Below are 27,054 nucleotides of genomic sequence, written 5' to 3' on the forward strand. Positions count from 1 at the left end.
AGGAGGAAAACATGCCCAAGTGATTAAATAAAAATACAAATTGACCTAGAAAACAATTATAATACTGCAGTAAGCCACACAGGACGATATTTTAAAGCATGTACAAGTTTGAAGTCCTTGAGTATTTTCAGGAGCACTGTGATCTCAATAATGGTTCATTTTGAAGCTGCCCAACCCTTCTAATCAAATTGAGAAACTAACCCATCTAGCTTGGCAGCACTCCATCAATCGGGACTTTCAAGACAAGATAGAACAAGACTAGATGAGAAGAAATACGACAAACTGCTCCGATGTTATCAAACAACTTTTAGAGGACTGTTCATGAAGACAAAAATATTTTCTTTTCCAAGAGACAAAAACTGAACTGGTTGTGCAGAACTCTGAACATCTGGATAATGTCATCCAAACATACAAACACTTCATGATTCTGGCATCAGCATTTAGTTTCATTGAGGGAATGACAGTCATAAAATGATAGGCAGTGTCCTGTTCTTTCCTAAATATATTCACCATGTTGTGATTGTGATCTCCTTATTGTTGAAGACAGTCTGAATCAAGCCAAGTTAACTGAGACTAAACCACTGGTTCACCTTTTAGTGTGACAGTGCCTCAAAGCACCAGGTAAGAACAATGCTGGAGGGACTTCAGAACCTGTTTCAAAGTTTCAGTCTGTCCTTGAGAGGCCAAACTAAAGCTCATTCTTAAGCTCCATACAGTGTAACATCGTTAGAGAGACCATATCCGTTCTATTAAAGCTTGACAGAATTGGACAGGAGGTAAGAGATAAAGTGTCCAGGTCCAAGTGTCCAACAGTCCAAATCCTGTAGAGACTTACAGAAAAAAAGAGATGCTAAACAAGTTATATACTGTAGCATTAAATTAGGAGTTTAATACTGGTGTCAATACTAACAGATAGCAGGTAAAATAACACAAAGGTAGTATTATATTAAATGAGAACATTGCAAATAACTCACATAATTTCCTATTTATTTTCAATTCACAAAATCTGAATCAGTCACACGTGTTATTATTATTAAAATTCATGTAGCTCCATGTGGAGGATTATGATCTATTTAAAACTTTGCAAGTCGTGGATTATCACCCTGTCTTCCTACATCTATAGAACAACCTCAGTCCCAAGAACAATTAATTCACTGTTGTCTGATTTTATGTTAGGCCTTAACCTTATATTATTTAATTTGTGGTCAAATAACTTGTTAAACTTCATGAAATCACCATTATCACATTACACAAACACACAAACTGCAGTTTAGAGATAAACCTAGCAGAGCTCTTAGATCAAAGCACTCAGGCCAGGTAGTCCAGATCAGCGTCCAGATTAACTAACAACCATAGACAAGCTGTATTTAGCTGTTATGCTATTTACTGGACTACATTTATTGGACCTTTGTGGATACAACAGGATAATTTACATTACAGTATCATCTGCTACTAGAATACAGTACAGCTTTAAAGAAAATTTGCATTGGCAAATGGTCATAAATAAGTGTTTTGTGCATTGCTTAAAGTACAAATATACATTTATAAAATAGGAATGTATGACATGACAGAAATGAAGAAAAGCTCACATTTTAACAGCATGCCTTAACATTTAGCACTAAATAATGATTAAAATACACAGTTGTTAATTTTCTCTCACCTATGTCTTTTTTTTTTTTTTTTTTTTACTGGGTGTTGTTTAACTGTAAAAGAGCATTCTCTTGCCACAGACATATCCCACTCTGAAATTAGAGTATGTACTCAAGCAAAAGCTCTGTTTAACAAGGGCAGCACCAGATGGTTAGCCTGAGGCCACCCCTAAAATCTGACTGGACCCCCAGATGCCACCCCAAGAATAGACTATCACATTTTAACAAATATTTAGAGTAAAATGATGTTTACCTTGCTCAGTCTCAGATGTCCAAGTGCAAGTGAATGCAACATGTACTTCTAATGTTGTTCTATATGATGTTCTATCAATACTGCCACATTCTTGATCATAATGCAGTATAGACCATCATCTCACAAGTTGTCTAAGCGGTCTAAAGGGTTTACTTGATATGAAGAGGATGTAAAAGACATAAAACCACCAAATGTGACACCTGTCCAAAATTTAACAGCCAATCACCACAAAACAAAAACAAAAACAAAAAACAACAACAACAACAAAAAAAAAAAAACTGAAGTCATTTGGCTCAAAACAAGTTTTTATCATCAGCAAAGTGTGACTGTCCAGGAGTGATTGAGCAAACAACGTCAGACCATCCGAAGTTAACAATTGCTAAAAATAAAAAATAATGATAAAAAGGCTGTTTTCTTTTACAAATTTTGCTTTACCTTTTAAATAAGACAAGCATTTTAGCTGCAATAATCTGTTAATTATTTCCTACAATAAAGACATTTTTTTCTTAAACAGTCTCATATACATGTGACATCTTTTTCCCAGACTGTGCCCCTGCCTGGACCCACACCTGCTGTTTTGTCAGGGTAATTTCAGTTCAATAACTGCGCAAAAAAAGCATTTTCTTAGCACTAAAAATGTTTTAAGTCATTTTAAAAAAAAATAGTTGTGAAACTTCGCGTGTTTTGGACGTATTCCTTTAAAAAAAAAAGTAAATAAAGTGGTGTAATTTGATAAACGTTAGTTTAAAGCGGGCCAATTAAGACTTGATTTGGGTAGCCTACTTCTGTAGAGATTAAAATAAATACATTTTTTTAAAGTAACATTTTTAGTCAGGCACTCTCAAATAGGCTGTGTGAGACATAACACAGACCTACAGTGTGAGGGGTTTTGGACTGAAGGGGGCGAGGCTGTGGAAATGCCTCTGTGTAAGTGTGTGTTGCTTGGCGGGCACATCATCCTGACTCCACTGAGACGCAGCAGAGCAGACCTCCTGCATCTGCATCTTCCTCCGCGTCAGAAACAACTGTGTTGTATCTGCAGATGCTGCGATATACTTCAGTGCTCAACGGTACTTGCGGGAATCGGTAAATTCTGGGGCGTTTATGTGCAACGCCTTCATCAAACTCAATCAATCGCAGCTTTCGAGTAATTTATTTATTTTTTTTATCAAGGATAACAACGATGAGGTAAGAGCTTCCGGTCGCCATTTTGCCGGTGTTTAATGTTTTTGGCCAATTTGTGTATGGGATAATTGGCCCCTGTTTTGGACGGATACCGGTTTCAGTATGTCCAAGAGACATCGTCTAGACTTTGGAGACGATTTTTTCTCGAGTAAAATTAGGTCCACTGATGGGTATGCCACGCTAGCCTTAGCTGGTAAACTCGTGAAGAGCGGCTGATTGCAGTTTGTTGTTGCTTTGAGCTAGCAGTGCTAATACACAACATGCTTAGGCAGTGGGTTAGAAGGAGTGGAAGTAGGTGCAGTAAATATATGAAGCCACTTATGATTACCGTGGGACGACAATGTGGTGCAGTGCCTATGCAGAAAAGCACTTTATTTCAGTCATCCTGCCACCGGCCTGGTGTGTTATGCACATGGCTAGTGTAACATGCTAACCAGTGTCTTCTCAAAAAGGTCATTGTTAAGATGAAACAGGCTTGATTTGACCTAATAAACTTTAATTTTCCTCACTGCATACCGAAGAAGCCGCCTAATGATTGTAATGATCTAAGCTGTCCTTTCAGGTGACACTGATATGTCCCTGCACAAGACATCCCCAGCTTATCAGACTTTACCACAGAGCTCAAAGGTCATTGTCATTTATTTGACATCACTTTGAGTTCATCCCGTTAGAATGAACTCATTAATTCTCCAAACAGACTGTTGTCTACTACAGGTAACATGCTGACTTCTCAGAAGTACTTATGAGCTTCACCAAAAAAAAAACAAAACCTGAAATATTCCTATAAGCCTTTGTCCCAGTGGTACTACTGGAGTTAAACTCTTTCACCACTTGCAGTGTAAACGCTCTCAAATTTTAGTTGATTAATAACTGGCAGGAAATTTGCAATCAATGATTAATCTGCCCTGTTGCCCAGTTTTTATTTTTTATTTATTTTTTATTCTTCTGCTTTAAAATTGGTTTTAAATTAGACCATGCGTGCCTTTGATTGTGGTCACTTTTATTGCAAATCCCGAATTTGTCTCCTTTAAGTCACTGAATTCTCCATCTGTGTTTGGTCTAAAATCAAAACAGGCTCACAGCGATGATATCATGTGACTTTGCAGCCAAATCCATCAACATTTTGTGAAAAGTTGCTAACTGAAATGCAGTTTTCTTACTATAACCACCATAAAAGTTTAAATCATCAAAGAACAAACTGAAAACAGTATGGTTTTATGAGATTTTTATTAATTTCACCCAATATGCCGTGTGATAGTTATGTAAAGTTATTGTTGTCTCGAACATGTTCAGCCAGTATGTAACTACATTAAGCTTGCAGTGCTCTGTTTCACTCTTGTAATGGCTTGCAGTTTTATAATGCTGTGAAGTTTAGACTTATTTATGACTTTTGTAAGAATATAATGGTTTACATTATGATCTGACACAGTTAAATTAATCAGTGCAAGAGGGGAAGAAATGTTGCAGGTAATTAGTTTAGTCATGACCTTTGCATCCTGTACTTGATTAGACTGCTTTCTGCCACCATGAAGTATATGGGGTAACCTTTTTGTGCATGCTTATTTAAAATAAGGTGCATTTCTGCAATGTTTCTTCCATGTTGTTTCTTCTGTATCTGGTTATGTACTCGCCTGCATCTGATGGTTTATTAGTGGCCCTATTAGAAACTAAATTGGTTTGTTTATTTAACAGTGCCTTATCAAATCTTAACCCCAGGTATTTTTCCCTTCAAAGGCGTGACAGAGAACGTGATCGAGACAGGGACCGGGTTAGAGAACGTGACAAGGACAGAGATGTGAAGTCATCCAGGGTGCCCATCAACCCAGCTGGAGCCAGCTTAGGCTTCCTTAAGCAACCTCCCATTCAGCAGCAGATAAACCCCTTCACCAACTTGCCCCACACGCCACGTTATTATGAGATCCTGAAGAAACGGCTGCAGCTCCCTGTTTGGGAGTACAAGGAGAGATTTACCGACATCTTGACACAGAACCAGTCCTTTGTGCTGGTGGGAGAAACAGGATCTGGAAAGACCACACAGGTAGAAAGGCCGAATATTTACCACGTTTGAAATGCAGATGTCCTCAGTAAAAAAAAAAAAAAAACATAGATACAAATATGCCATGTTAAATGAAAACTTTACATGTAGTAATTAAAATTGATTTAATGTTATGATAAAACAAGATGGATTGAACACATTTTTTCAGGATTTTCATAGTTTCTCCAAGGAATTTGCTTCCACTAAGATAAGATTAGCACTTTATTTTAATGGGGTTGTCTCTTTTTTTTTTAATTTCGCAAAAGATGAGATAACTGAAAACCAGTTTGTTGAATTGTAGCCTGTTTTTGAGGTGAAGTTAAATCATCCAAAAGTAGAGTGGTGTAATCACATAGCTACTTTATGCTGTGATGACCTGTGTTCTTCACGTTCATTGTGAATAATGAAAGATCTTTAAGATAACAAGCATTCATAATAGTTTAATAATTAACCATTTTTTTTAAATTAGTGTAACAAACATTACTACAAGATTAGAGGAAACTTCCAGGTTTTCTTGCAGCTTTCAGGGAAAGTCAGGAAGAGGATGCCATAGATTGAAAAGTAAGTCTTTGGCATCTCTTGATAAGTTGCACCTGTTTTAAACTACACATCTTTAGTGAGAACAGTTGATAGCATGACTTTAATCAATATTGGCTTTGCTGTACATGGAAATTTCTAAAAAGTATTAATTAGTTAACTTGTTTACTTGTCTGCTGCCCTGTTTTAATCTGTGACTATAATACATTTGCAAAAGTAAAACCAGACTTGTCTTCCGTCTTTCAGATCCCTCAGTGGTGCGTAGACATGGTGAGGTCAATGCCGGGACCAAAGAGATCAGTAGCTTGCACCCAGCCCAGGAGGGTGGCAGCCATGAGCGTCGCCCAGAGGGTTGCGGATGAGATGGATGTCATGCTGGGGCAAGAAGTAGGCTATTCCATCAGGTTTGAGGACTGCAGCTCAGCCAAAACTGTACTAAAGTAAGAGACGTGAATATTAATTATACCTTTATTAAAAGTCTACAGTTATTTTTAAAGAAGATGTAAGGGGTATCTGCAAATCTGCAGGGTGAACTAATGTGCTTCCATGTCACTTGTGTAATAACTGACATGATTACCATTTTTGCTCTGTTTTCCTATTCTTGGTGCACTGCTGTTTGAACTTATTGAAATCCATCTTAATATAAGTACTATTATGCTAATGATTTAAAAGTAGTTAAAATTGAAGTACTGAGGACTTTATAAGGGGGAAAAGAGAGTTGGAAGCTTCTTTTATTAATGTAATTTTAAGGCTCTTTTATTAGATAATGCATTGGTACATAATAGTAGAGCCTCATTGTATTGTATAATGAGTGTTTGCCGTGTCTCCTCTGCTCCCCCAGGTACATGACAGATGGAATGTTGCTGCGGGAGGCGATGAACGATCCCCTGCTGGAGCGCTATGGTGTCGTCATTCTGGATGAGGCCCACGAACGCACATTAGCTACAGATATCCTCATGGGGGTCCTCAAAGAAGTAGTACGCCAGAGGCCCGACCTTAAGGTAGAGAGCTTACATTTTTAATCTCTAAAAAGTTTATGCAGAATCTCTAGTCTTTTAAGGCCATAATATTATGGTTTAATTTTCAGTAGATTTATTTCTTTGGATATTGCAATTGTTTATACCCCAATTCTCTAAATATTGCTTCCATTCTTGGTTAAACGGTGACAGTCGGTGTTTGTGTTCCTCATCTATCACTTCTTTCTGTTTGTCACAGTTTTTTTTCTGACACTGTCCCCATGTCTGACAGCTGTTTATGTGTTGTGGAAAGAAAAATGCTGCTGTTAAACTCATAAATGCACATTGATTGTGCACCGCAGCAGAGATTGTCTCCCAGAGTCCTACACCATTTTAAGCAAGTCATCCAGGGGGAGAACAGCAAACTGTTGGTGTAGATGGGATGAGTGTCGAGGCAGGCAGAGGTTTTATAGGCTGGAATGTGCCAGATATAATATTCATAAAGCAGATGGATAATGACTAGTTGTTTGTCAGTGTGGAATCAAAGGTTAGATTGTTGTTCGCAGACTGTTAAATGAGGTCTAGGTTATTGGAAATGATCATCCACCCACACCCCCTATCTCCTTCATCCCTATCGCCTACCAAATTTGAAAGTTTAATTTGCCTTGATTAAGAGCAATTATGATGTCTCGCAGAGCGTAAAGCGAAATGCAGAGACGCTGGCCCCTGAAAATGTTAGAGATTGAAAATGGGAGACACGTTTCCCATCAGAATTCTAATGCACACTGTGTAATGGCTCAGTAAAAGAACATTGTGTACCCAACATGACGAACAAGGACTGCCATAGATCTGTGTAGGTCACTGACTTGGGTTGTAATGCCAACTTATACATTATGGAAAACATCTTTGGTTTATGCCAACACCCTCAGCTTTAATTCTAAATCAGTGAGATGTCCAGGCTGTATAGAGTTGTAGACTCTTCATTTATCATAAATTTAATTCCACCTTTGTGTTTTTAGGATTTGTCCTCATTAGCTGACTTTTCTTTTGAGTGCTCACATCCCCTACACTCTTCTATCTTTACTCTTATTAGTATCTTTTTGTATAATTGTTGTGTGTTTTCCAAGTTGGTTTAACACTCGCATTCCTTTACCGTTTTCTGCTCAGGTGATTGTCATGAGTGCGACGCTCGATGCTGGTAAGTTCCAAGTGTACTTTGACAGCTGCCCACTGCTAACCATCCCCGGACGCACACATCCTGTGGAGATTTTCTACACGCCAGAGCCAGAGCGAGACTATCTGGAGGCAGCCATCCGCACCGTGATCCAAATCCACATGTGTGAGGAGGATGAGGGGGACGTTTTGCTCTTTCTCACTGGACAAGAGGTATGACTCTAAAGGTTTATAGCAATTTTTTTTTTTATTGATTGTCTGCATTGCTGCAAAAGGTTTTAGATATAAATAATGTGAGCTTTAAAATAGCTAGTTTGGTGCAAGTTACATTTTTCAAGAACTCAAGATGAGATTGAAACTAAATTTATTTAAAAAAAAAAAGGATTTGTACTGCTTGTGGAGGAAAATGGAAAAACAAAACAAAACCAAAGCAAACAAAACAAAACAAAAAACAAGTGACCCAGATTTTGCCCTTCCCACAAATGTCTAAAATTAAGTCATTTATTATTTTTTCCCTCCTGCAAATGTAGTCCACTGATGTGTAATAGAGGGCAGGGTCCATGCCCAATGTGATGAATTTGGTCACAGCTGGGTGGACGCACACACAGAAAAGCGCCAACAAATGTCTCAATCTCCTGATCACTGGACAGGAGAAGCCTGTCTGATCCAGCTGTGCTTGTGTTGGCATGATTAGTCTCTCAGCACTCTGACAAAATGGCGTTGAAGACTATTTGATCATTGGTTGTAAAGGAGAATGCCCCTGGTGAAGATTGAATGGACATTTTTTTTTTTTTTTAACTTAGTGTTTACACCTTGCACAGCATTAACTTCTCAGCTGATCTCGTGTAGTTGAGGTTTCTCCAGTCTCAGTTTAAGGTTGTTTATTACCAGTAATTAGTTGTCATTTGATGTCAGCTCGGCTGGCGTAGACCACCACTGTCTGTTTTCATTTATCAAAGCAGGATCGATATGCGGTTTGTTACAAATAGGATAAAGTCATTGGAGGGGCACGGTATTTGAAGTAGCCTCCTTTGAGGACTGGTAATTGATTTTAGATTAAGTGGTAACCCAGCTGTTTGGAAGACCAGAAACATTGATAGTCACTCATGACTGGAAAGAAAAGATATTTGCAGGCAATGTGTTAAGAGATTTTTTTTGCTTATTAGATTCAAATTGTTGATTTATATTCCACCCCCCACCCCCCATGCTGTGTCAAGTTAAGGCATTACAGAGAGCACTCCCACGGTGAGTTCATTATCACCCTCTCCTAATTGGGTTAAAGAAGTTAATGTGTGGTAGGTCTGGCAGAGATGGTTGTTCAAAGGGTGCAGCAGCATGCCCCTTGAGCGCTTCTTAACCTCCTCAGTCTCCCAGCAACTTTGATGTAGACTAATGATTTGGAGGCAGATCCATAGCAAAGCCATAGATTCTTTTTATCTGACTGTTTAATTTATATCAGAGGAAAGCAAATGCACAGTGCCATGTTCCTCTCTCCTTCACAGTTTTTCTGAGAGATATTTTGCTTCCATAAACAAATGGAAATGAAGCACCAGCTACAGACAAGAAAGTCGAAACTTATCACAGCTGTCGAGCAAAGATAAGTCCTAATATTTAAGCTTCCCCTCAGCAGCTAACATCAAAACATGGGGATTGGCGGGGGGGGTTGCTAGTCAAGAATGGTGCCTAAATTTGTCTGCTATTAGCTTGGCTGTAGATTCTTGCTTCTGGGGTTGCAGGCTTAGCTGGTGGACAGGTTCCCAACACTGGACAAATGTCCTTATGCATGCACGCACGCACATGCAGACACACACTTTTTCCTGTCCCTAGGGGACAGACAGCCAGCTTGCTTCCAGCGCTTTGGCAAAGCGATCCTTTTTTTTTTCTCCCCTTTTCCCCTCCCCTCATGGCAGCTGCTGCATCCAGAAGCTTGATAGGCTATTAATACTGAGGCTAATTTTACCAATCTATTCAGATTTACTGTTTTCCACTTGTCAGTGTGTTGATTAGGAGGCACATGGCCATCAGCGGAGCTTGACTTAATGTGATGAACAAGAGGACAAACCGGGCTAATGACACATTTGCAGTCCAGACGGAAAACAGGAAACATCGTTGCGGTGCTCTCTCATCTCGAAGCTTCACGCGGCTTCACGTGGTCAGTTTTAGACTTGCATAAGCTAGTTTAAGTTCAACATGTTCTAAAGAAAACCTAACTAAAAAGACTAAGGAGGTAGGACATGACTTTTTATCATCTGACTTGGATATAAAAGCTAAAAGGTTCTGATGAAGTGGGTTGTGCAGTAAGCACCTTCAGTCTCTTTGGAATGTTGCTGCATTGCTCCCATGGGCCTGCAGGTGGTGCAACAGTATAGGCTGTAAGGCGACATGTACAGGATCTGCAGCTTCATGAAGATTAAATGATTGTTTGGAACAATAATAAAATGGTTGTTAACAGTGGGAGTTGCTTAGAAAGCAAAAAGTGTTGCGCCGTTTTTGCTTTCCAGTAGAAACTTTTAAAGAATGTTAAGAAATTGTACATAGGGGGGAGAAAAACCAAAACATTTTCCATTGTCTTGCGAGGTAGACTATAGAATATGCAGCATGTTTAGTATTTATTATTACATTATAAAAGGACTTTGCAGAATAGACTTCAATGGTGTGTTCACTATCATGTTTTCTTTTTTCTGGCGCTCCACGCTGCCTCTGTCTGCCAGCCCACCGGCTCTAGAACGTTCAGCTTCACTAAACTGATCTGCCATGATTTGCCGCTGGTTATGCATCAATGCTGCAGTCTCATATCACATTCCTCTCTACAATACTGCACTGTGGAATAATGAACCCTGTTGGAGTGTGTCTGGCTCTGTGTGTTTGTGCCTTCTGAGTGTGCATGGCCATGTTTTCCATGATTGCTGCATTTGACAACAGAGCCACAGGGAGCTCAGCAAAGCATACTGCAGTCCAAGTTTAATTTCCTCCATCAGATGGAACGATAGTTAGAACAAATGTACTGTAGCAGGGAACCACGGTCGTCGTCTCCCCCCCTCCCCAATCCGCCTTCTCCTGCCTTTCCTATCGCCCCCAATCCACCGCTATTGTTTATCCAGGTGTTGCTCAGAACTTGTTTGTTTTTGGTGTTTGTATGCAACCATGGCGTAGGGATTAATTGTCGTGCTTTCATCTTTCAGGAAATTGACGAAGCTTGCAAGCGAATAAAGCGGGAGGTTGACGACCTGGGGCCTGAAGTCGGGGATATGAAAATCATCCCTCTATACTCAACGTTGCCTCCACAGCAGCAGCAGAGGATCTTTGAGCCACCCCCACCCAATAAACCAAATGGCGCCTTTGGAAGGAAGGTATAGTGGCCCTGTTGCTAAAAAAAACACTTGAAGGGGGAGGTTGGCGTGAGAGGAGAGGGGAAGGGAAGGCCAGATGGAGAGTTAGATGGGTAAAGTAAGAGAGCTGGAAGGTATGGAGTGAAACTTTTTTCCCTTTCTCAGCTTTAGCGCAGAACTGACTCACACAACATATGCTGCTTTTGTCAGCATGCAATTCTGTGCTCTAAATTATAACTGGGGTATTACTCATGGCCTGTGAGCCTGAGGAAAGCGCTATATTCTTGTTTGTTTTTTTGTTGTGTGTGTTTTTTGTTTTTTTTTTTTTTTTTGCTCTATTTGCACAGACCCCAATGCCTTTCAAAGAGGCAGCCAGAGACCTCTGCAGTCTCAAATTACATTAAAGGTGCAGGCTATCTGGGCTGACCAAACACACAACTTTTCTTGTTTCTTCAGTTTTTGTCTAGATGGGCTCATCACCAGAGTAGCACCTGCATTATGACAATGTTGGCTTGAGATCTGAGAGAATACCAGATTATCGTCATTGCCAGGGAATGAGCAAACATTCATTCCCCACAGCTGATATAGGACAGTGTTGATGAATGACTCATTGCTATAACCCATCTAATGTAGTCACATCTAACTGACATAAGCAGTGAAAATATTTGTGCTGTCAGAGTTAAATGTGTCATAAGACTGTGAAAACACTCGGTTCAGCATGGATTTAGTAAATATAAGCATCTTTGTTACAAAGAATATGCATTTAGCTTTGGTTAGTAGTATTTCAGATGCCAGGTCTCCTTTTCTTTTGACTCAGTTAGTCTACAGCAAGCTCTCAGTAGGTTTCTCAGCAGAATATTGCATTGCAAGACAAAGAAATAGTACTATGTAAAGTTTTAGTTTTACTGTTGTGGCTCGTATGTTTATATATGTAGGCTGGAGGTGCACTTACGTGGTGAACCTCTTGAATGCTATTGGTGATGTTACTTTACTCTTTGAGCATCTTTTTTAGCAACATCTCCATTATTTGCCATGTGCTTAGTTTATACAGAAAAGTGAAATACAAAGAATAAAGTGCAGTAGTCTTAACCACTTTTAGCCTCAGAACATCACAGTTTATGTCCTTTTTCTGCCCAGCATTAATTTATCAGGTTCTTGTTGAATCGGTTGAGGTGGCATCTAAAGTTGCCGTCCTTGAAGTAAATGTGCTTCTCCTCAGTGACTGACTGAGCAACTCATCAAGTGAAAAATGTAGAGATGTCATCCAAGCCAGCCCAAGAGGAAGTAGTGAAAAAGAATTAAGCTTCGCCACATCTGCCGCTATGCATGCTAACGACTGCATTAGGCACCCCTCAATTAACATAAAGCACTAGCTCGTCATTGCTCTGTTTCTCTTGGAAAGCCACTGATCCTCCATTTTTTAACTGTTTAATCATTTAAAACCAAGGCAGAAATTGACTAATTGAAAACAAAGACTATAATCTTGCTTAGCCTACCAGAATCAGAAAAGTGGTCTCTAATAAATGTTTTTGCAGTGAGGATAAAGATTTTTAGTATTGTCATGTTTGGAATATTCCTCCAAATGTCATTTGAGATCCCGCCATGTATCCATTTCAATGAGCTTTGAATGTGGATGCATCAACGCTGCTCTGGGCACGTTCTTCTCCTCTCTAGTCAGAGGGAAGGCTTTATTTGTCATCAAGACTGTGTTTCTCAGCAGGGAATGTGAAAGATGGCCCATTTTAGCTATAGTGCTTGCTCTCCTGCAGGTAATAACCCAGAAATAACATGCAGAGATGATGCTCTAATGATATTACTGATGAAGAAGCCAGGATTATCCAGTGCTGCAACAGACTGGAAGGAGCCAGCCTGCATTCAGTATAATGGTCCTAGCCTGGATAATCCTTTAGAATCAATGCAGTCAATGAGGCCACCCATATGATCATGAAATGTGAGAGGGTGTCATGTGTGGCATCTGCTGGAGCACTGACTGTGACCCAACACGTAAGGCAGAGGCTGCTTCCTCTATAGTCCATTTATTTTAAACCAGACTTTGAAGCATTTCATGCACCTGATTGCTTGCTGCGATGTTGTATGCTGGCATATAGCATCTTTCATAAGATGCAGTGTGATGTCTGCTACAGTCAAGGCATTTTAGTCTATTTAATTACTGCATTTAAAAGATGAAGGGCTAAAAAGAAGAAAATGGCTTTAAACAGTTTGACAGTAAAGTGTAAAAAGTTTTCAAGTTATAGTCCTCTTCCTGGTGATTTGATGTTAAACCCTCTTGCCCTGTTGTGTTAAAGTGAACAGCTGGTAACATCTTAAAATATCATTAACTTTGATTAAGTTTTTGGAGTGTGAGGAACGGTAGGAGAAAAACAATAAAATGATTACATGACTTGTAAAATTCATGCTGTAGAAATGAGCTGTGAGTACACAGTGTGCCTTTAAACTAACCACCTGGTTTGTAGCCTACTAGATGGCTTATATTATATTCACTTTACAGAATTTAGTGTTTTGTCTTGGAGTGCATTCTTGACAGCCAAGAATTACGTGCGTAAAAACCAAACCATTTGCCTGACATTGCTGTCTAATAATTTTCATACCAGGATGTATTTCCATCTCTTCATTTGTCAACTTGAATACTAAAGGGAATGTGTCTTTCCACAGGTGAGTTATTTGAGGTTAAAGGCAGAATGAGGAGGGGAAAAGGCCCTCTCTGGCATTAATAACTAAACAGTCAGGCATTCTCAGGCTGGAGAGAAATCCTCACTTAAAAGGTGGGATTTAAAAGTCTCCAAGGCTCACAGCTTGAAGACAGCTGAAGAGGCACGGCTACAAAGGAAGTGTGTCAAGTGTGTAGAATTGGTTCTGTGGACCTGTATCACCGAAGACTACAGTGACTGGTTTTGTGCTTGGCATTTCATCATGAATACTACCAAGTAAGCAGGTGGCTGCCATCAAATAGCTACTTAAACCAGCCTTGAGCTTGTTCCTGTCTTGGTACATGGGAAGAAAATAAAGTATTGGTAGGTTATTTCTTTCTTGTTTTTTTTTTGTTGTTGTTTTTCCTCTCCAGACACTCAAAGCATTTACCCGTAGATTGGGCATCAACCTGGTTGCCACAGTCTCAAGTGCCTTGATGATTTCTTAATGGACTCTAACCGGCCCAGTTTCCCGTGTTGTATAAGACGAGCTCACCCAAACTGCAGTCAAAGTTCATGTGAGAACAGCTGAAAATCTGTCTCATCCTCCTCCCCTTGTCCCTCTCCTCCTTGTTTGTGTACATGCTGGCAGCTAAAGACTCAGTAATGTGACTCAATGGAAAATTGTGCTTAGATTGATCTGTCATCTCTCATGGACAGCTTTGCTATAAGGGATAATTGTAGATCTGAGACTGGGACACAATGCTGGTTTCTTAGTTTTCCCACTGGTCTTGTTCTTAGAAACCAAGCAGCTTTTAATCATATTTTTTTCTCTCTCCTTTGCTCTATTCCTCTCTACACAGACAGTTGGGGAATATTGATTGAACACAATACTGCTCAGTTAGACTGAAACAACAACTAGGTGGATGTTTTGGAAAAGTTTAAACATGAGTACATCCACTTTACATAATATAAACTAGCCATAGACAGTTATATTGGTGTAACATTGGTTTTCACCAGTACTTAGGCCACTTGCAGTCAACAAATTATTGGCGATTGCTCTGGTATTTTCTAGTTGTCATGCACTGACTTTGCCTTGAAGTTGACAAGATTTATTTACATTGAATTCACACGGTCATTGATCTAAAATGTTCAGGTATTGTAAGTAAAACAAATGCTAAGTGGCTTACTCAGTCAGGGTAAATTTTGAATCTGCTTTAAAAATAATAATTGTTCTACTTTGCAGACTCCACATTTTGGCCAACTCACTAACTTTCACAATTTTTTCACACAAAGGTCAGTGCGAAGATGTGTCTTTTGCATCAACTTGCATTTAAAACAAAGCTTTGAAAGCCAGCAATAGATTGAAGGAAGCAAGAGCCAGTCAGCAGCAGCAGTGCACACTTGGTCAGTCGGCTGACAAACCAAGAGACATGCTCACACGACTCCTCATTTATAGTTAAAAAAAAAAAAAAAGAAAAAGATATATGATAAAAATAGTACCCACTTTTTCACTCTGTGTGTTGAAAACCAAGAGCAGCCATTAAATCAACTATTACCTGTGGTTTTAAAACCCCCAAGAAAGGAAAAGCTTTAAAAATGTGAGAAGCTGGCATCTCAGTAACATGTCAAGGGTCTGGCCAGATGGAAACTCCATACATACAGTCGCATAGAGCTTTTCCTCGTCACAATAATTTCACTTTGTATGTAGGACTTGTACATAGCTCTTTGATTACAAACAACATGTGTGCAGAACATTAATAGAAGCATTGCTAAATATTAGATGAGCATATAAAAATAAAGTATTTTAATGCAGCATTTAATGCAATGCAACACGCTAGAATCTAAAGTCTTGTCTCTCCAGCCACCTTAGGTGGATCATTTAAGTCTTGTGTCCTCATTTCTACAGGTTGTCGTGTCAACAAACATTGCTGAGACATCCCTGACCATCGATGGAGTGGTGTTTGTAATTGATCCCGGATTTGCCAAGCAAAAGGTTAGCTTCCCTTTTCTCCCACCACTCTTTATCTGCTGCGATCATCTGCGTCTGTTGCCTGAGAATCCCCAGATAAACACAGCAGTGCACAACTGACAGCAGCAGAGATGGAAAAGCCTGTTATTTATTCCTCTGACATTTCACCAGCCTGGAGCCAAGTCATACACATGACACAGAAAGAGATTATATATGCACTATGGCGGATTGTGTGTATGTCACTCCGCTGCTTTTTGTAAGATGTTTGCACATATAATAGATTATCTGTGTTGGTATTTGCTCAACTGCTTACTTTTACCTCTGCTCTAGTTTAAGCTTTTTTTTTTTTTTTTTTTTAATTCTCCTGGAATAGTATTGAGCTTTCTTGCTTTGTTCTGCCCAGGTGTACAACCCACGTATCAGAGTGGAGTCCCTTTTGGTCACAGCCATCAGCAAAGCATCGGCACAGCAGAGAGCAGGTCGTGCTGGACGAACACGCCCAGGAAAGTGTTTCCGTCTTTACACAGAGAAGGCTTACAAGACAGAAATGCAGGTAGGAAACAGGGTAGTTTAAGGGTGGGATGTGTAAACACATGATTGATTCTCATATCTCACAATCTGCAATGCCACAAGTTGTTTGGTTCCCCCCCCAGTGCATCCTACTAGCTGGAGAAGGTTTCTGTTATGTGGTATTTGCTCTTAGAAATCCTCTATTTTAGATCCTGATGCTAAACCACACGTTTTCAAACTTTAGCCATCCTCTTAAAACGTGTTAACGACACAGCCATCTTGTGACAAATGAACTTAGGGAGGCCTAGCTCTCCACTTTAACAAGCTAATTCTTTTACATCACTCTTACTGGCATAGGGAAATTTTTAAACAAGTTAAATAGCCCTTCAAATGCCCTAGACTCCCCGTTTCTGTTCAAGTTGACATACGACTGATGCATGAGTAGATAATACGCACCCTGACTAATTCATTTTAAACCGTACCTTGGGCTTCTTTTGTATCTCCTCAATGACACAGGACAACACGTATCCAGAGATCCTGAGGTCTAATCTTGGCTCTGTGGTGTTGCAGCTGAAGAAACTGGGTATTGATGACTTGGTGCACTTTGACTTCATGGATCCACCAGGTTAGTTTGAAAACAATAGCCTGGCCAGTTAGGGCACTTGTTAATTTATTATTTTTTATACATATATTTATGATCACTACATGCTTTTTTTGTGTGTGTGTGTTTTGTTTTTTTTTTGTATAAATTTAGTGGCTTTACTTTCTGTGACTACTAATGTGTAAAATTCATTCCTGCCTGTCCTGTCAGGGTGTCTTCACACTCATAAGGCAGCTAAACTCCTCTTACATTTAACCCAATTTGAACTCGGATCCTAAATTCAAAACTGTTCAAACTCATGATTATGTGTTAATAGATACACATAACACACAATGGATACACTTCCCATTGCTTAGGTATCTGTGCATAAGCATTGGAAAGTTTTTTTTTTTTAACTTTCCAATGTGTGGAACGTTTTTAAAACTTTTAATTAAAAAAAATATATATTTTTTTAAATTAGTTTTTGATATTTCTATAGGACATGCCTATAAAGATGGGAAAGTTTATCTTTTATATCTGTTAGCTAAAATGTGACAGCACCAGAAGTGAAGTTGGTCTGGATTTTTTTTTTCTTCACTTTTTTCCACATTTGGCATGTTGACATCTTCTAATATTAGCTTGACCAGTCAAAGAGTCTGTAATACAAATATCTTTCTTATGACAATTGATGATGAATTCCTGGAGTAAAGGTAAAAGCTAAAATTAACAGCTTTATTGCCAACTTTTTTTTTAGCAGATGTCTCCTTAAAATCAGCAATAGCTGAGGTTTATTCAAAATATATTTGAAATTTTTACCGGGTTTGCAGGAAACCCTAAAAATATGAAGCAAGTTTCCATCCACTTTTGTTTTGCAATGATTACATGATGATAAATTTAAATGAGAGGTAGCTGGTGCTAATTTTCAGCGTGTAATGGGATGATGTTATTTTAAAGCGTTCAGACCTCTAAAGGAAAGATGAAGACTAAATTAATTAACGTGATTTGAAAAGTGACAGTGAGCACAGTGAACGGTAGAAACTGAATCTCCAAAGTTATCTTGCAAGCTCTTTGATTTTATTCTAACAATTGTGTGCATTTTAAGTTAATATCTACATGTTATCAGCTGAACCTGAATCCACTAATCTCTTGTCAGTTGGGCCTCTCCACATCCTTCATCTTCCCAAAATGTCTAACCTGTTGTGCAGTATTTATTTTGCTTGATGCATTTAGCCTCATCTGATCAAAACTAGTGACAGCCTTGTTCTCAGAAGGACTGAGTACCTCCTCCTTGATAAGGTTTATTAATCTATAAGGCCCTACATCAATGCTGTCATCAGTCTGTCCTGCCTTATGCTGATGCAGAATCCAGAAAAATGCAGCAATAAATTGCTTAAAAATGTTGGTTGGATTAATTTCTTGGGGAAAACTGACTCTTCAAAGAATTGACTTTTGTTAGTAGGTAATCTAATGTTTCTATTGTTACTATTCAAAATTAAAAATGTGAGATGTTTGGAGATGATGATCTCATCAGACTCTGAGTTTAGTGAATGACAAAGTCACGCATGATCTAAAACGTAGATCTCGTCTAATTGAGACGCCAGGTTGTGGCATTCTCCACAAGAGTGTATTCTGACATCCTCCAGAGACCACCCCTCCTTCCACTATCCGTAACCTCTCTCTGTCTCTCTCTCCTCCCTTTTCTCACCATAATATAGTTTTCATCTCACCTCTGAGATTAAACTCATCTCTCCCCGTCCACTGTGGCAAACGCCATTTTGAGAATGAAATTGGTTACATCAATAGCAACACTATCACCTTAGCAATTGCCTTCCCTTTATATTCCTCCAGTGAAACGTGACTGACCTCCACACTACTCCCACATTTCTCACAAAATACAGGGGTATACGTCAACTTATGGGATTGGCCTTGTCTACGCACCCTAACTGGGAATAGTGGGGTGAAGGAAAAAGGGAGGATTACCTTTTTATTTATTTGATCCATTTGTGGCAGATGGTTTCTTGAAAGTAGTTCTTGCACAGGATAGAAACTGGAGCTGGTTGTGTGCAATAAATGAAGTCTGCTTTAAGTCAGAGTTACTAGACAGGTTTCCTAACGTCTGTTCACACCGGATCAGAGGTGACAAGCTGTGTCATAGGCTGCCCTCAGAAACAATAGACAGATCAAAGCAGTGTCTGGATTCTTTGGAGAAGTATTAACAATCCTGTTGTACAGCTTTTGATATTTGTAGTTGTTTTTTTTATCTGATTAGCATTTTTTGTGGTTAAGTTTGTATTGTGTCAACTTTATGTAAACATATGTTTTCAAGTTTTAAATTAGGCTTAAACATGAATGTTAGATTCAATTTTCCCTCTTTGATAACCAAAAGAATCATCTGAACCATTTTACTTAGTGTGTTTAAACTCATAACATTAATTGAAACATTTATTTATTTTTTTTCTCCCTTTACTGAAATTCTGAGATATTCTTCTGTTTTCATCCTTAATCACTAAATACAGGAGACAATAGTGTGAGCCAAACAACCAAATGGAAAATCCAAAAGAAATCAGTAGCAATTTACTACGGCACTTGCCTGGGTGGCATTCATTTTCCTCCTGACATTTCCAAAAAGTACCTTTCAAAGCTAGTGTGGTTTAATGTACCTTTAGCCTTTTGCCTCATTGATTCGGCCCTGGGTTAATATATCGGATTCTTGTGTGTTCAGGCAGTCAATACTTACTTTCTGATGAGTTGCGTTGGGTATAGATTGTATTTCCACACTGGTTCATCATACTAGCTGTACTTGGAAATCAGATTTTCACCTTTTGTTCAGCGCCACACAAGCCATCGGAGTGGTAAGTAATGTGGCCAGCTCTCATTAAGATTGTGGAGGGAAAATGTAAAAAGTAGCTTTGATGCCCTAAATCAATATTTGTTAATCATAAAAAAAAAATATACCTCCCTGCTGTTTGAAATTGAATTTTTTTTTGGTGGGAACACTTGAGAGAAATGAAAGCAAAGCATGCAGCTCAGCTGCTGCTTGAAGCTAATTTTCAGTTAACATGCAACTGGTCATTAGGCTTTAGCTCTCCTGAGCCAAAGGTCAATAATTGCATCTGGAGGAAAAATCTTTTAACCAAACGGTGGAAGCCTTTTGTGTTGAAGCATTAAGTAGAAAGTTCCCCTGTAATTGCATTAGTTGTTTAGGATTGCCTTAGTGCAGGAATGAAAAATGAGCTCAGCCATGATTACTTCTCTGCTGCGTTGCTGTCTAGCGTAACTCAGGCCATCACACACCGAGAGCCGTCTCATTCTGATTCACCTCATGCTTCCTGCCACCAAACCTTCTAACAGCTTCCTTTTGTTTGAGAGTTTTCTTAACAGGTAGTTGTCTTCTGTTAAAGCTCAGATTACAGCAGGTAATGGTGGTCTTTCCCCTGCTTTACGTTTTTCTAAATACTCTGTTGGTCAATCAGGTTGCTATTGATGTTGTTTTAGCAAATAATTGTTGATGCTTACGGCATGGTATTGATTTTTTTTTTTTTTTTGGCTTTTTAAATTTATTTTTATTAAACCTTAATATTAAGTTTTGACAAATGTACACTGCCTGACCAAAATAACAAATTTAGGATAGGTGAGAGCCTTCTATTGTTTCAGCTGGCAACAAGTTATAAATCCTGAAACAATGCAAACAGTAGTTTTATGTCAGGAGTTATAGGGACTCTTGGGTAACATGACTCATGTCAGGAGTCATGCTCCCTTGCTTCAGAAGGTTCAAATTATTGGTCTGCATCAAACAAACAAAACAACTAATGAGATTGTCTGAAACTATAAAAGCTGAGTTCAATAGTTCTACCTGGGGGATATCACTGTGTGTGATATAGAGAGGAGAGGATAAAAATGAATTTGATCTTGGGAGGGTGGGGGTTGCTGTTGGAGGGGAGGGATGCCCCACTAATATAATGGAAGGAGAAACACTGTGATGGAAATGTTTAATGAGAAAACTTAGTGCATTACCACACACAATTAAAAAAACTGAAGGTATTATGGCTGAACAACTTTGATAGCCTTAAAAATATCTTACCATTAAGGTTAACTTGGTGGAAAACACAGCTTAAATTTTCTAGGTAGCATAAAGACTGAACTAATAATGGAAATTCATAATGTTTAGGACTGATGGGAGCAACAGGAAAAGATGAGCAGCTGATCAAGTCCTCTACCCACTGTGTCTAGTTCCAACAGAACAAGCTTGTGAGGACAGCATCACGATCTGTGGTTGCTTCAGTTGGTCACATCTTGATTAAGAAATATTATGTGCTCAAAGAATGAGCTCAGCTGACAGTCTGAATATGCTGAATGACCAGGTTTTTCCATCTCTAAATTTATTTTCTTCTTTGATGGCACAAACTTGTTCCAAGATGACAATAGACTCAAGCTCAAATTGAGAGACGGTGTTTCAGGGAGCACAAGACATAGTTTTCACACATGAATTGGTCACCGGAGTCCCACTGAGAATCTTTGGGATGTGTCAAAAGAACCTTTTACGCAACTCTGACTTTCCCATCATCAAAACAACATCCTGGCAAATAATAAATGCAACTGTGGGCAGAAGCAAATGTAATATTGCACAAGCTTATCCAAGCAATGCAGCAGGGAAAGCCTGCTGTAATAAAATCTAAAGGTGGTCAGACAAAGTGTCACTGTGACTTTATTTTCTGTCATGCAGTGCATTATTAAGTGCACAAATCTGCCACAAAAAATGGAAAATATGTGTTTTCTTTACATGTAACAAAGTAGGGCTTGTCAACACTACTAAAGTTAGAGTAATATTTGGCATACTTGTTTGAAATGCCTCCAATTTTGTTCCTCTTAAGTGATGCTGCTGCGAAAGAGTGACAGTTTTGCAGATTATCTGTCTCTACCTTCTGTGTGTGTTTTTGCTTGTTTGTTTGGAACACTTAAAAAGAGCTGTCAGCCTCGTTCTGTCCTCTCCAGCCCCAGAGACCCTGATGCGAGCCCTTGAATTGCTGAACTACCTGGCAGCACTCAACGACAACGGTGACCTGACCGAGCTGGGCTCCATGATGGCAGAGTTTCCCTTGGACCCCCAGTTGGCCAAGATGGTCATCGCCAGCTGCGAATACAACTGTTCCAACGAGGTCCTTTCCATCACTGCCATGTTGTCAGGTAATGCTCTGGACTAGCCCACTTTGGACACATGCCTTTAGGAATGACCAGAGAGCTCATAGAAAACGTTAAGAGCAACTTCAAATCTCAAAATGAGATTTTTTCTAAACTCTTATTTCTATATTTGATGTCCAGGCATGAAGATTTCAAAGGGTCTACTCAAGGCAAACCAAACACTTGAAAATATTCCATATGCTAGATGCTAAAGTCTTCTTAGAATACATGTAATGAGTTCTTGGTAAACTTAACTACAAGGCAAGTGGAGTATGAAGTCAGTAGTGTCAGCTGTTTGTGGTGAAGGGGGGTAAAAAAAAAAAATACATGTCTGTACAAAATATATAGGTGTAGCTGGAGCAGCAGCAGCATGCTACAGCAGTAATTGCACTTTGGGCTTGCCAAAGCAGAATGCTGCTCATTGAGATGAATCTTGACGCCTTTGAAGGGAGCGCGAGGGTCTTTGAGAGTGGGGAAATGGATTTAACTAGCTGCTTGGACGTGATGTGCACTTAAAGCAGGTGTTTCAGGATGGAAGGGTTTTGCTGAGTTCATTAAAGTAAGCAGTAGAAGTACACCTGAGAATGGTGCTGCCACAGCAACCAACCATGAGGCTCAGTAAACACAGTTTTTATCCATTAAAGGCACAATCAAGCATGTGTGATGTTAAGCATTTCAGAGCAAGTTGACTGGGGAGAATGCAGGACCAAAGATCAGGTGAATTTTACATGACTGTATCAGGTCTGTGAAAGAGAAAGCTTGTTATGACTGGGTGTCAGAAGTTAGCAGGTCTTGTCTCAAGCCAGGTTGTACAAAGCAGGTCGGAGACACCGTCATCCTTCCCTTTTCTTTAACCCTCCCCTCCCTTTCTTCTATAAACACCTGACAATGCAGTGTGCCCTGTGAAGTGCTCTGTGCCTCTATTGAGTTGAGGCCTTGTTCTTCTCTGTGGGATTTGCTTAACTTATCCCTATGGGCGGCTGTGTTGGGGCCTATACCAACCTTGTTTAGTCCCACAGTGTTTTGTCCGACCCACTGAGGCCAAGAAGATGGCTGATGAGTCCAAGCTGCGCTTTGCCCACATCGACGGAGACCACATGACACTGCTCAACGTTTATCATGCCTTTAAACAAAGTAAGGGGCCCGTTTTTGCTTGTATGTTTCACTTAATAGTTTCACATTGTTTTTATCCGCTCTTAACCTGAACTTAACCTCGTCTCTCACACAGACCACGAGTCTACTCAGTGGTGCTACGATAACTTTGTCAACTATCGCTCGCTGATGTCAGCAGACAACGTACGGCAGCAGTTGTCGAGGATCATGGACCGCTTCAACCTGCCGCGAAGGAGCACCGAATTCAGCAGCAGAGACTACTACATCAACATCCGCCGTGCGCTGGTCACTGGTTTTTTCATGCAGGTCAGTATTCTGACAGTTTTTTGATGCTCCTAGCCCCCGGCATATATGTCGGACTCAGCATAGCTTTTTGTAAACAATGCCACACGACACTAGAAAGCTGCCAGAAGCCAAACCAGAAAGGTTCAGTGTAGCTCTCGCCTCTGCTGATACATAACAAAGCTGACAAAAAAAAGTGGTTGTACACCTTTGTTCTTCAGTATTAGTAGCAACGAAATGAATATTTATATGTAAACATATAAAAAGTCCTATTAGCAATGTTAGCGTGTGCTGGTAAAAGGTAAATTAATGTTAATTAATTAATGGTGCATGTTGTGATGTAATCCACCGAGATGGTGGCAAACAATCTGACGCTACGAGCCATTTCTGCCGGTTATCCGGATTCTGGAAACTTGTCCACGCATAAACAGCACAACCGAATTCATCAAAAATCTTGAACGTTTTTATTGTAAGGGCCCAAAAACTGTGCTTTCATGAAGATTTTAGCCACTCCTCATATTTGAGCAAAAATGATTTTGCGATCATCTTCGTAAAATGTTTCTAACCACTAAAAATGTAGCTGAGAGCTGCCGTCAAAGTAAGCTCAGGCAAGCACAAACACAGGGTTCTACTTTGTTTCAGACATAACAAGAAATCAAATTCATTTATCTCTCGCTCAGGAAAACAAATGGTAATTTTGCAAGAAGCCATTTTCAGGGCCACCTGAAACAAGCAACCTGACAAGTTGAATTATGGTGTTAATATTTAAATATTTGTCAACATTAACCTTTATCTTGGAGACAAATTTGCAGCTCATGTTCAGGCGTTCACAGCGTTTGAGATCATGTCTTTGTTTGGAAAGGCCTTTATTGAGACTGATTGCCTTGTTTAATCACAACCACCACTGTAGCCTGACCAAGTGTCTACAAAGTCGGGGGTATAAAACATTCACTAGCTGCTTCTAAATATGTTTTCAGAGCTACATTTATTTATCCGAGCATGAACAATTCTCATATTTGTGTTAATTAAGTGAAATGGTGCATTAGAAGAGTGTGTTTGTGTTCATTCATGACTGACTTCTTTGACTGTTCTGTGAACAGGTCGCTCACCTGGAGCGCACAGGCCATTACCTGACGGTGAAGGACAACCAAGTCGTACAGCTGCACCCCTCCACTGTGCTGGACCACAAACCTGAGTGGGTGCTCTACAACGAATTTGTTCTCACCACCAAGAATTACATCCGCACATGTACAGACATCAAACCAGAGTGGTAGGTTTCAAAGATTAATGACATGTCACCATATTTCTGTCCATAAAGTTTAATTCATCTCACTTTAAACTGTATTTCTGTCCTTAACTGTGAGTTTTTTTTCTGTGTATATCTTTCCCTTTAATGACATTTCCAAAAAGTTTCCAAGAAACTTTGTCCCTTTGAGAATCTGGCTCTACTGAAATGTTGTAGTGTTTCTTTTACAAAACTACTGAAAAAGACAATTGTGTCTAAAAATGATTAAAAAAAAGGAAAAAAAGAGATGCAAATCTCACCAGTACAGGTTTATGAGCGTCGCATCTAGTCACTGAAACAGCTACAAGTCTACCCGTGTTTCTCCATCCCCCTCTGTGACCTCGTACAATTATGTATCAAATTTGTGGTGCGTGCTTCAGTAGTCACCTTGTGAATATGGAAGAACGTGTTTTTCCCACAAGTAAACACTGAAGACAATTTTTGTGACTAATGTTTACTTTCTTACTGTCCTAGGCTGGTGAAAATTGCCCCGCAGTACTACGAGATGAGTAACTTCCCCCAGTGTGAAGCCAAGAGACAGTTGGAGCGTATTATTGCTAAACTCTCATCCAAGGAATACACTCAGTACTAAAAAGGTCTGCATGAGCTGCTGCAGTATCCTCAGCTATCTGTACAAAGCAAACTTTAACGTGTTTGAATGTCCTTTTTTTTTTTTTTTTAAATAATTTCCACTAAAACTAAGTTTGACTTTGATTGTTGTCTCACTGCATCAATGAATTTTTATAACTGTTTGTCAACATTGGTTTTTATTTTTTCACCTTTCACAGTGAAAGGACTATACATAAAATGCGTGACACTTCATGTAAATTTCCACATTCCGTTGTTTTGCTTGTGCCGAAACGGCACTAATTTATGAGAATATGCTTTTGATCAAATGTAATTTATACCGTATTCCAGTGCAAGCGTAATGTAATGTCTTCCTGACAATGAGACACTAAGATGGTGACAAATCCTGTGAACTGTTCAACTTAATAAACATGGGTTCGTAAAAACATTTTCCTTCTCTCAGTATTAAAAAAAAAACGGGATAATCTGTACATAAACTTCTCACTCAACCTATACATGTGCACACATCCTAAACGTTCACATCCCGACCTGCCAAATCCAGCTTGTTTTCCTGGCTCTTCAGGGAAGTTAAATCTTCTTACTGGGATATTGATAGCTTCAGAAACAGTTGGAGTTGGTGGGGGGGGGGAGGGATGTTAATTACAAATGTTTCGGAATAAGATCAGTGTGAAATCCCTGCTGTGCCAGAGCCTGTACTGGCTGTACGGCTTTGTGTCAGCGCCTCTCTAATGCAGAAGGTGAAAGCATTCTTCGTGAAGAGGCAGGAGCTTTTAAGTGATCTAAAAAAAAACAACCAGAGTAAAAGAAAGAAAGCAACAATACTAGAATGTTTATTTGGGTTTACAATGAATACATTTTTGTCTCAACATGCTATGGAATCAGAATCAGTCTGATCATCATGTGGTTATTCAGGCTGCCTAGAAGATGGAAGTATGTGTTCATTGTTAGCATTATTTTAACCCTTTTGTCTAATTTAAGCATTTAAAGGTACACTTTGTTAATTATATCTTAAGAGTTTCAATAGGTGCAGTACTTTGTTGTCTTGAACACTCAAAACTAAATTGGATTAACATATCTTTGAAGAAATATTCCTAATTCTGCTTGGTTTTTATGGTGTTGACCCCACTGCATACTTAGATAATATGTTAATATCACACACAAGTGGACTTAACTGAGCCAGTGTTTTGACTTTTGAATGTCATTTGCTGCACTTTTTTCTTTGAACAAATTAGACCTTATTGTAGAAGTCCATTATATCAACCCCCCCCCCCCCATAATGTAACACTTTTTAATCAATCATCAATTGAACAAAATATGAAACTATTAAGGATTTTAAATTAAAATCAGACCAAAATTTTGCATTGTTAATGCTACCATAGGGAGGGGGTTTTCCTCACACTTTCAGCGGAAACAAGTACAGGACCAATCAAAAGTTTTGGGTAGATTTGTCCAAACTTTTAACTGGTACTGTATGTGCTTGTGGTGATAATGAATATCAATATCATGCATCCTTAATTTTGGATGATGTCTGTTGTGGCACAGAATGAGTTTGGTCAAATCTGAAAGTCTCACCCTACTTTTTAGCCAAGACTTAGATGTTATAAAACACACACACAGACACAAATTGTAAAAGAAAACCTAAATAACATTAAGGTATTTTTGTGTTTAGGAGCCTAATTTTACTCAATATGATAAATGATTTATGACCCATCTTTGGAAAAACTGTAAATTCTTTCACGTTTACACCCAATTCACTTGAAATACAAGCAAATAGTATTTCA

At 39.2% G+C, this 27,054-nt stretch overlaps 1 protein-coding gene across 2 annotated transcripts; it reads left to right on the forward strand.

Moving 5' to 3' along the window:
* Positions 1–2,841: 2,841 nt before the first annotated feature.
* Positions 2,842–25,700, forward strand: dhx15 (DEAH (Asp-Glu-Ala-His) box helicase 15). 2 transcript variants are annotated; one of them, XM_041985067.1, is made up of 14 exons: positions 2,842–3,090; positions 4,822–5,125; positions 5,906–6,099; positions 6,501–6,660; positions 7,783–8,001; positions 10,971–11,138; positions 15,675–15,761; positions 16,141–16,290; positions 16,764–16,872; positions 21,820–22,011; positions 23,017–23,139; positions 23,234–23,424; positions 24,501–24,670; positions 25,160–25,700. In XM_041985067.1, exons 1-14 carry the CDS (start codon positions 3,086–3,088, stop codon positions 25,275–25,277), a joined length of 2,190 nt encoding a protein of 729 aa, XP_041841001.1. In that variant the 5' UTR covers positions 2,842–3,085; the 3' UTR covers positions 25,278–25,700. The 2 variants fall into 2 exon arrangements, with proteins under 2 accessions (XP_041841001.1, XP_041841000.1); XM_041985066.1 differs by lacking the exon at positions 2,842–3,090 and adding an exon at positions 3,133–3,257.
* The last annotated feature ends 1,354 nt before the right edge of the window (positions 25,701–27,054 follow it).

The sequence above is a fragment of the Melanotaenia boesemani genome, chromosome 5, assembly GCF_017639745.1.
Source record: "Melanotaenia boesemani isolate fMelBoe1 chromosome 5, fMelBoe1.pri, whole genome shotgun sequence".
Lineage (NCBI taxonomy): Eukaryota > Metazoa > Chordata > Actinopteri > Atheriniformes > Melanotaeniidae > Melanotaenia > Melanotaenia boesemani.

Excerpts from the sequence above, each read along its gene's own strand:
- dhx15 (XM_041985066.1), top strand. The coding sequence starts at position 3,190 with ATGTCCAAGAGACATCGTCTAGACTTTGGAGACGATTTTTTCTCGAGT. Across the intron at positions 23,425-24,500 it reads TCACTGGTTTTTTCATGCAG|GTCGCTCACCTGGAGCGCAC; the intron begins GTCAGTATTCTG and ends TTCTGTGAACAG. Across the intron at positions 24,671-25,159 it reads ACAGACATCAAACCAGAGTG|GCTGGTGAAAATTGCCCCGC; the intron begins GTAGGTTTCAAA and ends TTACTGTCCTAG.